Here is a 13,463-nt window from a genome sequence, read left to right as displayed (position 1 = left end):
CAACAATACCTTACCATCCCATAAAATTATAATTTGTTCATATCATTCACATTAGAGAGAACTTTTATAAAATTTCATTGTACATTGTAACAAATGGAAGAGAAAAGCTTCAAGACTAAAACAGACCAAATATAACATTTGGCAATTGAAATTACTTTTGATCATACGATGATATCTATCTGACATCCACATATCTTCAAAAGCATTATCCAAAAATACGTCTCCAAGAATTCTCTCTCAAGAAATATGCTCAAAACATTCAAAGTTACTACTACCGATTGTATAGAGACAAACAATGTAAGACTGTTTGATTTTAAGAGAAAAACACAAAGTTCGAATTAGATCATTTTAGTAACCCTGAGAATTAGATAGGTTAAATCAGTTCGTCATGTACTGCTAATCCACTTGCAGCCATGAGTTGAGAGTTACAATTGCACCAAAGAAATTCTTGGTGAGCCAATCATCATCAACGAGATGAAAAACGAAAGAAAGAGAATAGGAAAACAAGTCCAATGAATAATAGAGCAAGCCTATATAGTTGCCTGAATATGCTTGCCACGGTCCTTAACTTCGAGTCTAAAATTGACACAAATTACCATCATATTGGAAACAAAATCAAACCAAACCTTGTAGCTCACTTGTGGCCAATTCCAAAGAAATTATAAGATTTTCCAGTTTGACCTTACCCATCTAATTCTGATTGAGATATTTAGACAATACCTTCTCATCCCATAAAATTATACAGCTCAATCACAAATATTAGAGGGAAGTACTTTTACAAATTTTTACCATACGTTGTAACAAATGGTAGCAAAAACCTTCAAGACTAAAACATACCAATATCACATTTTGCAACAGAAATCACTCTTCAAATGATGATATCTAACTGACATCCACATATCTTTAAAAGGAATATCCAAAAACACATGTCTCCAAGAATTCTGTCTCAAGAAATATGCTCAAATTTTTTCAAAGTTAATAACTACCAATAGATCGACTCAAACAACATTGTTTGATGATAGTCGCTAATACAAATTTAAAACAGATCAAGTTACTAACCTTGAGAATTAGATAGGTTAAGTCAGTTCTTCAAGTACCTGCTAATCCACTTGCAGGAGAGTTATTAATCATGTTATACGATTGGATCACTAAGAAATTCTTGTTAAGCCAATCATCATTAAAGTAAAAGGAAGAAGAGAAAAGGAAAACAATTCCAATGAATAAATAGCAAGCCTATGTAGTGGCTTGAATATGCTACCGAAGACAGTATAATATGCGACGGTCCTTTACAACTAAGCCATAAAACTACTTTTTGGGCACTAACTATTTGCTTTAACACTAATTATTTTCATTTATATGCAACAAAATACTTGTCCGTCCTGATCATAAATATTGCCACCACCTCTTTCACAATTGGCTATACAGATTCATGTAATTCTTCCTCCCTCCCCCCCCAAAACCAATAATGGCTTATTTGATACGAGATTTAGACAAATGACTGTGGTGCATATTAAACTTGCTTGCAAAATATTCTAAGGGATCTCCAATGATCCATACAAAACCACAAAAGCTACATAGTTTCTGTCCTTTTTGTACATGTTGCAATTAAACAAGCATATTACCTGTGAGTAGTTGTATGTGGCATGGGGTATGGCATGGGACCCATGTTCATTGGTGCACCAGGAACCATGGCTCCAGCCACAGGTGCTCTGACACCATATGCTATGTGTGGAGCCGAAGGAAGATTTACTGGGGTGCCAACTGCTGAGACAAGCGGTCCCCCTACTGGTTGTCCTATAGTGGGGGCTCCATACATTCCAACTCCAGGAGGACCAGCTGGAGGTTGTGGGGGTTGCTTGGTTGATTTGCTTGCAGATCCTCCGGCAGAACCATTTGCTTGACCAGTGATTGGCCCTTGAGCTCCCGAAATGTCTGTGTTGCCCACACTGGTGATATCATGAATGCTTGATCGCCTCCTATCTTTGTTCATTGAATTCAAACGGATGAAGTACTTTTGTGCATGGCTTGCCACTTGTGTAGGTGTTCTTGTCACAACAAAGTTTCGAGATATACTTCGCCAATCGCCTTTCCCATATTTATCCAAACCAAGAAGAAATAACCTGCCCATCAAAAAAATAGACTACAATTAATGCTAAGCGCTATTAAAACATACGAGCATTGCAAACTTTGAACATCATAATAATCATTTCAGTAATTGCTTTAACAAGTCAATTGGCAAAAATAAAAAGTATAAAATATAAAATAATAAAAATAAAAAATCTATTTATTGCAAGTCATGCTGTTAACAATTGAAAGATTTCAAAGCAATATTGTCATAAAACAGCTTAAAATCAGACAAGATAATGTAGTGTCAATTCCAACTTTTGGAACTTCAATAGAAAGGTCAATTTTGTATCTTATTTCCAAGCATAGAGCTTCTTCTATTTTTGCAGCCATCATACAGTAATTTAAAAATCAGATCATCAAACCTTACCTCAAGATGATACTTTGAAAATATTGTTAAAAACACCAAACACAAACGATTACAATGAAATATATAGTTTTGTCATAGTTGATACCTAAAAACTAAGGCAATCATGGAAATCTAGAACTTGTTAACCAGAAAAGATAAAAAAAGAAAAAACAGTATTGTCAGAAAATTAAATGCATCAACGTAGGGATGAGATATCATATAATTTCGCAATTCTATAACAAGACAAAGCTGATCAGTGGAATAAAATATGATATCACATACCCAACCATAAAAGGAAAAAAAAATGGAGGAGTTCGAGAGGGCTTAGTAAACGCAACCAATAATGGGACTCAATAGCAATTAATAGTGCCATAATGCTAAATTATAATAAATTTAATAAATGTAGATACACACATATCTCAAATGAAATAGAAATAACGCATTGCAATAGCTCTTTCCCTGCTGGGACAGCTCAACTGGCAAAAGCTATGGTGAAATAAGTGTCAGGTCAAAGGTACAACCCATGACCTGAGCATTAAAAAACACAAGTTATATAACAAGCAATAACACAATCCTATGCTCTAGAAGAAAAGATACAATGAAAACCAGTAAATTTTTTACCCATAACTTTCTGTACTATCATGGAGAAAGAAAATACATCTCCCCAATAGAAGAAATGTAAACTACATACCAAACGAGAGAAAAACCGTTGCATGATCAGAAATAAATCTCACATAATTGCAAAACAAAGATTGCAATTACACACACACACATATAATAAGGGAAATTTTCTCCTAGGCAAATGGAGTCCAAGATATCCTAAGCGAAACACACATATCCTTTTTAGGATATGCATTGAAATTGATTTAAACATGTATCCTGAAAAGTATACGTGTATTTCACTCAAGATAGTATACGTGTATTTCACTCAAGATACCCTGGGCTCCATCACCCAGGAGAACAGAACTAAATAACAGTTCTCTAAATAAGATAATTAATGAAACTTCTAAACAGTATTGGCATAGCACGATTCATCAAATAAGCTGCTTAAGTGAGGCAATCAAGTTACGAAATGCTAAATGAGAAAATGTTATCATTTGTCCTCCATTCCACTCTTTTTGCCCCTTCATGTATTGTGTCTTGATTTTTTCTTTTTTTCTTTTTTTTTTTGTCCAAAAACCAAATACTCTACTTTGCAAGGAAGAAAGGAGACATGGAAAGGATAAGAGGAAGGCTAGAGAGGTCACTGGGGTCCCTTGTGTAGCATGAGAGGAAGGAAAATAGCAAAGGAGGAACCAAAGAGAATATGATTTTCCAATATAACCTTGCGTCAGTTGTTGTAATAAGAAAAGAATACGTAATTTTATGAGATATATACTTGCATGCAAAGATATATATATTATTATATTTTCAGAGGGACAATCTTATATGTGCCCAAAAGGTACTCTAACCCTCCATCTCTTTACCCTCCTCCAATCTTCTTAACCTAATATTGCCTCTTTTTCCTCCACATGTCCCTCCAACTCCATCCCACCTACCAAACACAGTGTAAAGCTGCTAGCTGCTTGCATGAAGACAACTATGTGTCATGCATCAAAATCATTTGCTCCACTTTCATTAAATATTTCAATTCGCCTGAAAAAACACGCATGGATGGAACTGCAAGGTCAGCACACAGGGACAGCATTTCAATGCTACAACAACAAATACCCGTAATTGTTGAATGCCATGCCATATATAGTACCCTAGGGGCAGAGAAGTCAATGTAATTGCTTCTTTGGAGATAGCAAAGCTACAAAATGGTATTACTATATTTTTACCTTTATTTCTACTTATTTTTTAAAATAAATTAATTATTTATGTATACAATCTTTTAAAAGTGGGGCCGGGGGGGAAGGTGGGGGGAGAGAGAGAGAGAGAGAGAGAGAGAAGGCTGGTTCTCCATAGGCTAATGAACTCAACCTATCTGGCAACCTATTTAAATCTTGCCAACTCATAACCACACATATTATTCATCCTAGTATGGTGCTGTATGCACTAAATTTTTTTTTTTTTCCTTTGGGGGTAAAACACATTAAATTTAAATAGAATACAGAAATGTGGACATCCTTATATGTTACTCCTATTATATTTAAACATGCCAAACATCCTTCACACTACAGATGATGTAGGACAGCAGACATTTTCAGTTTTTGACCGTTTTAAAGGCTAATTGAAAGTCAAAAGGTTGTGTAAGAAGTTCCGTACAGGATTACGAGGGGTAACAAAGAGAAAGTGACAATCAGAGGCTTCAAATGATATTGAACAAAAGGAAAGTGATATGCTAATGCAATTTTCAGATGCTTTCAGGATAGGTTTGAAATTAGATTCTGAAATGTAGGAGCATAGGTTTTGGAGAGACTGACCAAAAAGGAGAATAAGACGATCAGGCATAAAACCTACAATTTATTGGCATCATATCTCATATTAGCATTGAGTCACACAATTCCTTTAGTACATGGAATATATTTTCAAACCAGTTTCCTAAGTCGATTTGAAAAGCATATAACTTAATGCAATCATAATCCTAATATAACTAAAAATTTTTAAATAAGAAGCAACTAATACTGATCTAAGACTGTAAGAAAAACTACAATTTGATATCTCATTCTAACTAAATTTTCAAATCCACCAATGAACCCAACAAAATTACTATTATATCCATGTCCAGGAAGAATTATTTGCGTACAACATAAAAGATTATTTCTCTTGCAATGAAACTCTTTCTTTTTTTTAGTAAATGTTTCATACTCAAGTTACATTTACAAAGATATAAACTTTTAAATAACAAATCTTTCACAATAAAATATAAATCTTTTTGTTGAGAATATTCTTGAGAAAGCATTTAACTATACTTTTAAAAAGCATAAATAAATATTGAACATTTGCATTAGTAAGGGAGATTAAGATGTAATTTTCCCATCTACAAGAAACCCCCAAAAAAAATAACATAACAAAACAGAAGAACATGGGCCATAACTACAGCAAGCATCCAAAAAATAATGATTTTTTTTCTTTTTGACAAGTTAAATATGGAACTAAAAAACGAGTCCAAATGCAAAAATTTGAATAAAAAATGAGCTAGAAACGTAACAGTATAGAATGAATCTAAAATATTGACTTAATAATATGAACATCCCTTGTACCAATTGGAACACATGTCAAAATTATTGTAATATGGTTTGCAGTTAATTTCATTTCTTTAAAACTATAGTCTATATTCTATGCGTATTTATCTTTAGTATCTAGATCAATTTGATTTTATTACACTAGAACAGAAAAGAAAACAATTGAAGCATTCTATGAAATTTAAATATGTCAATGAATCTAAAACAAAGACCTAATAATTTGCACACCCCTTGAGCCATTGGAACACATGTCAAAATTATTGCAATATAGCGCAGTTACTTTCATTTCTTTTAAACTATAGTTTATATCCTATGCTTATTTATCTTTAGTACCTAGACCAATTTGATATTATTATGCCAGAATAGAAAAGAAAACAATTGACTTTATCCTGTGACATTTAAATGTGACAATGTTGACATAACCATTCATATGCTGTCTCAATTTGGATTGGAAAAACGAAGAAACAACGAAGAGTCATAGTCTTCTCTTACAATATACATACTATTACTAGGATTCAGTACAAGGAATTCAATTCCCAATCTGAAAGCTATAAACCAGCAAAAGGCTGTTATACATGTAACAAAAATAAAGGATCAAAATCCGATCATGGAAGCATACAGATCATTGTTTAAATGCACCAAACTGTTTATAATCAGTGACGAACTGTGAAAATGGAAAAACAAAGGGACAGTTTGAAATGCAAAACAAGCCTAGATTGGATTGGACTATTTTAAATTTAGCCAAATTTGATTGGACCAGACTTAAAATAGTCCAGTGCAATCCAAAACCAATCCCTTATTACAAAAAAACCCCAATAGGATTAAATTTCTATCCAAATTAGTCTACCATTGCTTAGATAGCTTGACCAGACCTACTGAGACAGGTCTTCCAACCTGTCTAAGACCTAATAAATGTGGTTTTCTACAATGCTGCAAAATATTACACATTTTATAATCGATTATGATATGAGAAGCTTAATCATTCATTTGAAATAAAGATATTGCAGTAATCAAGTGTTATAAACCATCACAACAAAACAATATATCCATAATATTTGACACTTCATTTCCTACATATTGGTGACCAAGACCCACCACAAAGGGACCAAATTAAGGAACACATTATTCATCTAACCCTGAAATTCTTGCTCTGTCAATATCCTACTTGAAGGAAGGTCAGCTGTTGAAGGTGAATAAGTAACCAAATTATAATGTAATCAATGATCGGGTAAAATGTGTGACAGTGATTGAGCCCAAACCTTGGAATCCTAGCACGTTCTAGGTTGCTTACATGAAGCCAATTCATTACCCATGCCAAGCCCAATATGGTACTCAGAACAGATTTTCCTAATGAAGTTCATGGCTAAGTGCAAGGGAGTTCAACCAGCGAAGAGTTTGACACTGATCCAGACCTCTTAACGTTTCATTTGCATAAAATGGGAGTTAAGATATTTCTTCAAATATCCTATAATGTTTCAGATACTGTTGTCTCATTTAGTAGATTAGTTACATCAATTGAAACATTGAAAAACATCTATCTCCAATAGAGGTTAAAATATTTTGAATAAGGAATAGAATTTCATTTTTTTTTTTTTTTAACCAAATAAGATTACCAATTTTTTAAAAAAATGATTGTTACATATAATCAAGAGATAATAAATAATAACTAAATTGGCACCCACCAATTCAAAGACAACTTTTATTTTTCAAAGCCTCCGAGGCAAATTCTAAGGACCACCTGGCTTGCAAAATGGCCACTTCTGCACATACCAAAGTATGCAATACAGTTTTACCCTGAGTAGAATAGCCCACATCTAACAACAATATTACAGAAAGGGCAAAATGCTACAAATTTAAGTTCTTTAATTTATATTGGGATATTCTAAAGCCAGTAGAAAGCCGAAACGACCAATGAGCTCAACAGATATAGGAGAAACAAAAAATTAAAACACTAAAGACAGAACTATGATAGAGGTGGAATGAACATTAAGAGATCAGGAAACAAAACTATCTGAACACAAAAATGTTCTGAATTACTTAAGAGGCAGAAAACTTAACCTAATATATATACTATATGCTATTTCCAAAACTATTTGATTAACTTTGGAAAAAAAATAGTAGGACCCTCCCTATTAGTTTTGGCTTTTGAAATGGTAACTAACTCACCATCAGCCTAGTGGTTTGTTTGGTCCTGCGGTATTCTTCAGCACATGTAAGGTGGCTTTCTGACCCATTTTAGGACAGGCCAACAGGTGAAGAGGGTTAAGCATCTGTTATATTGGCTTAACATATGTTTATGGCTCCATTTCCCATTACCTTAAATTTTGGGATGCATGGTAACTTAACGCTTGCTTGTGTTATAATGATTTCTATTTGCGAATACCCAGTTTTAGGTATGGACCTTCAAGCAAGTAAGGTTTTGTCATGTGAGCAATCATTTAACAAACATAACAATCAAAGCTAATTCAAGAGCAAAAGGTAAATAATAAATACAGGCAAGGAATGATCCCCTATCATAAATCTGTGAGCAAAATCTTATTAATACTTGATGATGATGATGATGATGATGCCTTCGTCCTAACTTCCAGTAAAGCACTTGGTTTGTTATGGTTCTGGCAAATCACTACATTTTTCTAGATCATAATTAAGCTTTCTATATGTTTTCAGTTACAGTGAAAAATAAAGGTATAAAAAAGAAACAAAGAACCACAGTGTATCTAGCCTGAATGCCCTACAGACAATGGGTGCCACAGAATATCAATTGCAGCAAGAAATATAACCCAACCCATAATATCAGAATGCAGATCCATCCATTAAGAAGATTAAAAAGCTAAAAGGGATAAAGGCTCACCAGAGTTATGTTTTAGACAATTCATGTCGCCATGTTAAGATTGTTTAACTTGATTTTTTTCTCTTATTTTTAAGTCACTAATGGTTGAAAACATATCCATGGCCACACAAAAATGAAATAGCATATGTCAAATGTTTTCGAATAAGTATCATCACACTAAAAAACAGTGACAGCCACACAAAAATGTAATCAATGTTTGAAAAAATTACAATGATAGAAGTTTAAGATGAAGTTTTTATTTAAACTAAAAAGCCCCTAGCTTTTTCACTAACCATTACTATTCACAATACAGTACAGCAGTAAAAAAGGCTAGATGCTGAAGTATAGAACATCATTGGTATCACTGATGTTATATACCACAATGCTTGAACAAGAAAATACGTGCAGAGAATCAGAGCTCACAACTGAACCACCTAACATTACCAGAGTTTTCTTCCGTTATTAAAAAGTAACTCCAGTAGGAAATAATATTAGAGAAACAAATCTATGATGATAAAGCACCAGCAGAGAAAAGTTCTAAGTCAGAATGATACGATTGTTCAGAAAACCATATATAAGTATTAAATACAAAAACATAAAGACACAATAATTTAATAAAGTGTCAAAGGACTCATTACTGTTTGACATAATTGAGATACTTCCCAGATGCCACCCATGAATAGAGCAATAAATTAAATTATAAAATCATTATATATACCTGTGCTCATCCTCTGTCCAAGCAATCCCTTTCCGGCGTTCCTGATCTGACCTTGAAGTCTTACTTCCATGATTAGACTCACTGCTATAATTCCCAGTATGTCCACCCTTCTTACCAGTTCCTTCATCACCGGCATGACTCGTTGAACCCTCTGAAGAAGAATTGTAGCATGGTAGAGGCACACAGCCGGATTCGATCTGTTTAACATCTTCAGCCAAGAGCTCATAGTGATGTTTAACTTCCTCTAGGGTTTTTCCTGGTACATCAGCAGCAATCTTCTCCCACCAATCTGAAGCATCCTCAGGATGAGTTGCCAATGCATTCTCAAATGCTTTATCCTGCTCTCGTGTCCACAAGGAGCTACTACCCTCTTCATCCACAGTCATCTAGCTTTCTTTATATCAGCTAACCAGTATATTATCCACAGGAAGAAGAGAAAAAGGAATCTGCCAAACTGCTGAAAAAATTGATGCTAAACTATTTTCAAAACTATGTATTTTCTAGAATTATACTTGGAAATTGGATCCAAATTATTTCAGAAGTGCGTATCAACAACAACTTTTTTTATGGTAGGCTAAATAATGGGAAGCAGATGTGTCAGCTCAGACCATAGAAGTAAGCAAAACTGAGAAAACGCCAAGGTAGCTGAACCAGAGATCACCTCCAATAAAAATTATATGAAGATTTCAATGGTGATTTGCTCCACAATTAAAAAATTGGAATCTTGTGAATTGCTGACCTATTGATGAATGAAAAGGCAATAAGTATCAGTTAGACCATGAGAAATATCTGAAAGCTATAATAAATTCAGAGATGTAATAAATGGCAGTTTTTGAAAAGGGAAAAAAGAATAATTTTATGGTGATGGTAAATACAGCAGTAGAATGGTAATTAGGGTTTTTGGATTGTGAAACGTGAAAGAGACCATGGAGAGAATCAAACAAAGAAGAAAAACCCAGAAAGCCTATGATGAATACACAAGAGCACTCATACTGCCATTACCAATTCTAACAAAAACAAAATCCCAGTCACCAACGGCCTCATGATAAGAACAGTTTCAACAGTGCAGGCCCACAAAAAAATTGATCCTTTTCCATTTCTACCACACCTTGAGTGTTTCCAAAACTCAAATTTACAGCTTTTACTGCAGCCTCCTTGCACTGTGGATTTTCCCTTCTAATATATACAGTCAGACAGTAAAATCACCATAAACCACAGATTGGATTCCCATACCCAATAAGTAACAGGCAGGCTCATGACTATAAACCTTCAAAACTAAGAACAAAAAGTTTGCAAGAGAGAATAGAAATCCTTCAGCAACCTAAAGATCAGAAATGGGCAAAAAATTTTCAACTTTGAGCAGAATCAAGAGTTCCTGTTTCATGGAAATTCAAATTACAGGGGGAAGAAGAAAAATGCTGCTTTGAGATTTCAGATCAAAAAATATGTCCCAAAAAATAAAAATACAAAAACCAAAGCGGTAAACTGCCCACCTTTTTGCCCACCCACTAAATCCAAAAAAAGTGAGTAAAACCCCTAGAAAAGATTCCTTGGGTGTCAGCCACAGGTTCAAAACGCTCACTAGGTCATTCAGGTTTTAACCCACATGGTAATTCCCCCATTTTCAACCCTTGTTTGGAGCAGCTCATAAAAATCCTTCTCTTCTCACTGCCTAATAAACTTCTAAAGCACCAATGAAATTGACAAAAAGAGAAAATTAAGATTACCTAAAATTCATGGTAATACTGCTATCAAGATTCTGACAGTTTAACCAACAACCAAAGCACTTCTCTTTTTAGAACCTCTTTAATGCATTGTATTAATATCAAAGTAAAAACCTAACCTTGTGTGAGCAAGACCTTACTTCAAATATCTTTCTCCCTCTTGAATTTTTTTACCAAAAGTGAAAAATTATAAATTAACTTAAATGTAGAATATTTAATATTTTGAAACTAAATTAGAAGCTTAGTAAAAACAAAGTAGGAGCATCCAGAATCCAGAAAAACCCAAAAATAAACCCATCAAAAGAAAACAAAATCTGAATTTAAAAAAAAGCCCAAAAATGGTGTCGAAATTTACAAAGGGCAGGCATAGAAATTATGAATGATGTTGATGGGTTATCCTGAAAATATCCAAAGGAGGTGCAGAGATGGGTCAATTGGTCCTATCCCCAACAACTACTTGCTACAAAGATGGACAGCTGGGATTGAAAAAGGCTCACCCCCAAAATTACCCAAGTTGCCAAACACTGGAATCTGATATACCCATTAATATCTGACAGATAGAAATACCATCCGCAAAGAGAGAGAAAAACCAAGGAACAATCGAGCAATAGTAAGAAAATATGAGAAAATGTTTGATATTTGTGCTTATTTTTCTTTGCTTCCCTTTTATTTTCATTTCCTTGTTCTTTTCTTTCTGTCCAAACATCCATAAAAAAAGACAACTTTAGATGTCAGGATATGAGATAACTACATGCAGTTGAAGAACAAAACAAATCAAAGAAGTAGAAAAATCGAAAGAAAAGTGTGACATGGGAGTATCAGAAAAACCATCACCTTTTTTTTCTTTTTCTCTCTTTTTCAGCTGCACAGTGAATGAAATCATGCAAAGTTTCAATTTTTCCTGGCCCCCTTTTCTCAGTTATGAGAGTATTGCACCAGAAAAGAATCCAAAAGGGGTATCTATATCCATAACATATAAAAATATTAAAGACCCTGTTAATATAATAATAGTTATCAAATTTTACTTCTTGTTTTTTTGTTTTTTTTTTTTTTTCTCCTTTTTTCCCAGTAGAGTATAACAGTGGAAATTATGCTATTTTTAAGATTCTATCCAATCATCGAACTTTCCTTTTATATATTCAACCTTGGCAATCAATTATAAAAAGCTTTCTATTTTTCATTTTGAATTATCTCTTTTCTGTTGGGTGAATAAATCCATACTCAATGTGCAAGTTGCCAGTCTTGAAAGTGAACCAATAATGATTTGACACGTCACTGTATGGTTAAAGCTCACGAGCTAAAGCAAGCACATGACAAAACTCCAATACTGAATGTGGGTATGGCCCACTGTTTTCCAATTTGCAATTTGATAATTGCGGCTGTGAAGCATGACATGTTTGAATGCCCTCCATATTGAAAAGCTTGGGTCGGTTTTTTCATGATCGCAAAAGTCCAATATTTTTTTTTTCTTTTCTTTTTTAGTTTCTTTAATAAAAAGGAAAAGTTTTTTTTTTTTTTTAAAAACCTTTTTCATAGCAAAGAAAAAGGTAATTTGTTTCAATAAAGTTGTGATTTTCTTTTGACCAAATATATGCTAAAGTTCAATTCTTAGTTTTTGCAACCAAACGAAGTTCAGAATCACATACAACGTGAATTTAACCCCCCAAAAAAAAAAATTACATAGACTGTAAAGTTATAAGGAACAAAATTACAACAAAATTTATGAAAATCATTTTCATAGATTTTGAAACTACATTATCAAATGAGCTACTAGCCTATACCATTTTACAAGTCTTTTTATATGGGATTTGGAAAAATATGAACAAATATATTTTAAAAATACTGTGAAGATTTTTTATTTACGATATTGGATGGGTATATGTTTTTAATCTTTTTATTTATCCATCTATAATCGTATATATAACCACTATTGTAGCAGAATTCGCCCATCACATGATAGATGTCAATAATTGATATAAGTATGATATGTGCAATCATATAAATCGGATTGTCCACAATAGCTGTTGTTCATCATTTGATAAGTGAGTGTTTCTACAATAACAGTTATTATAATATATGTCTATGTATATATATAGGTTATTTTGTTATTTTAATGTCTAAGTGATTTTATCATCAACATTTTTATTGCAATCTAATGATTGATATTTAAAAATATATTAGTATATAGATATATCAATCTTATATAAAGAAATGTACAAATTCTTAAAATTTGTTTATTTGTATTTTTTTGGGAAATTCATTCAAAGTTAATTAAAAATTTTAATATTTTTAACCATGAAGTTATATTTAAATTAATAAAATTAAAGAAAATACATTTTGAGTAATATATCATTTTCTTAAAAGATTATATTGTTCCGTTTAAATATAGATGAATCAAAATACTTACATTTCCTTTTATATTTAGATTGAAAAATAAAAGTCGAGATCTTTACTCGAGAAAATTGTGATATGGACAGAAAGGTGCAAAAAACCACAACAAATGGAAAAAAACCGACCGACCGACCAACAAATGGTTTTGATTTCTAAGAAT

The 13,463-nt window shown here is 33.0% G+C and overlaps 1 protein-coding gene across 4 annotated transcripts; it reads right to left on the bottom strand.

Moving 5' to 3' along the window:
• Positions 1 to 1,194: 1,194 nt before the first annotated feature.
• LOC107421964 (transcription factor SRM1) lies at positions 1,195 to 11,897 on the bottom strand. 4 transcript variants are annotated; one of them, XM_016031332.4, is made up of 3 exons: positions 11,747 to 11,897; positions 9,189 to 9,927; positions 1,195 to 2,120 (listed from the first exon to the last, which is right to left on the bottom strand). In XM_016031332.4, exons 2-3 carry the CDS (start codon positions 9,572 to 9,574, stop codon positions 1,619 to 1,621), a joined length of 888 nt encoding a protein of 295 aa, XP_015886818.3. In that variant the 5' UTR covers positions 9,575 to 9,927; positions 11,747 to 11,897; the 3' UTR covers positions 1,195 to 1,618. The 4 variants fall into 4 exon arrangements, with proteins under 4 accessions (XP_015886818.3, XP_015886820.3, XP_015886819.3 ...); XM_016031334.4 differs by lacking the exon at positions 11,747 to 11,897 and adding an exon at positions 10,682 to 10,841; XM_016031333.4 differs by lacking the exon at positions 11,747 to 11,897 and adding an exon at positions 10,191 to 10,643.
• Between the last annotated feature and the right edge of the window lie 1,566 nt (positions 11,898 to 13,463).

The sequence above is a fragment of the Ziziphus jujuba genome, chromosome 3, assembly GCF_031755915.1.
Source record: "Ziziphus jujuba cultivar Dongzao chromosome 3, ASM3175591v1".
NCBI lineage: Eukaryota > Viridiplantae > Streptophyta > Magnoliopsida > Rosales > Rhamnaceae > Ziziphus > Ziziphus jujuba.
The sequence above is the reverse complement of the archived record's forward strand: the minus strand, read 5'-3'. Positions and strand labels throughout refer to the sequence as shown.

What these genes read in the sequence shown, in the direction of transcription:
- LOC107421964 (XM_016031332.4), bottom strand. Translation starts at nt 9,574, where the DNA reads ATGACTGTGGATGAAGAGGGTAGTAGCTCCTTGTGGACACGAGAGCAG. An exon ending in TGGACAGAGGATGAGCACAG is followed by an intron (nt 2,121 to 9,188) that starts GTATATATAATG and finishes TTTGATGGGCAG; the next exon opens with GTTATTTCTTCTTGGTTTGG.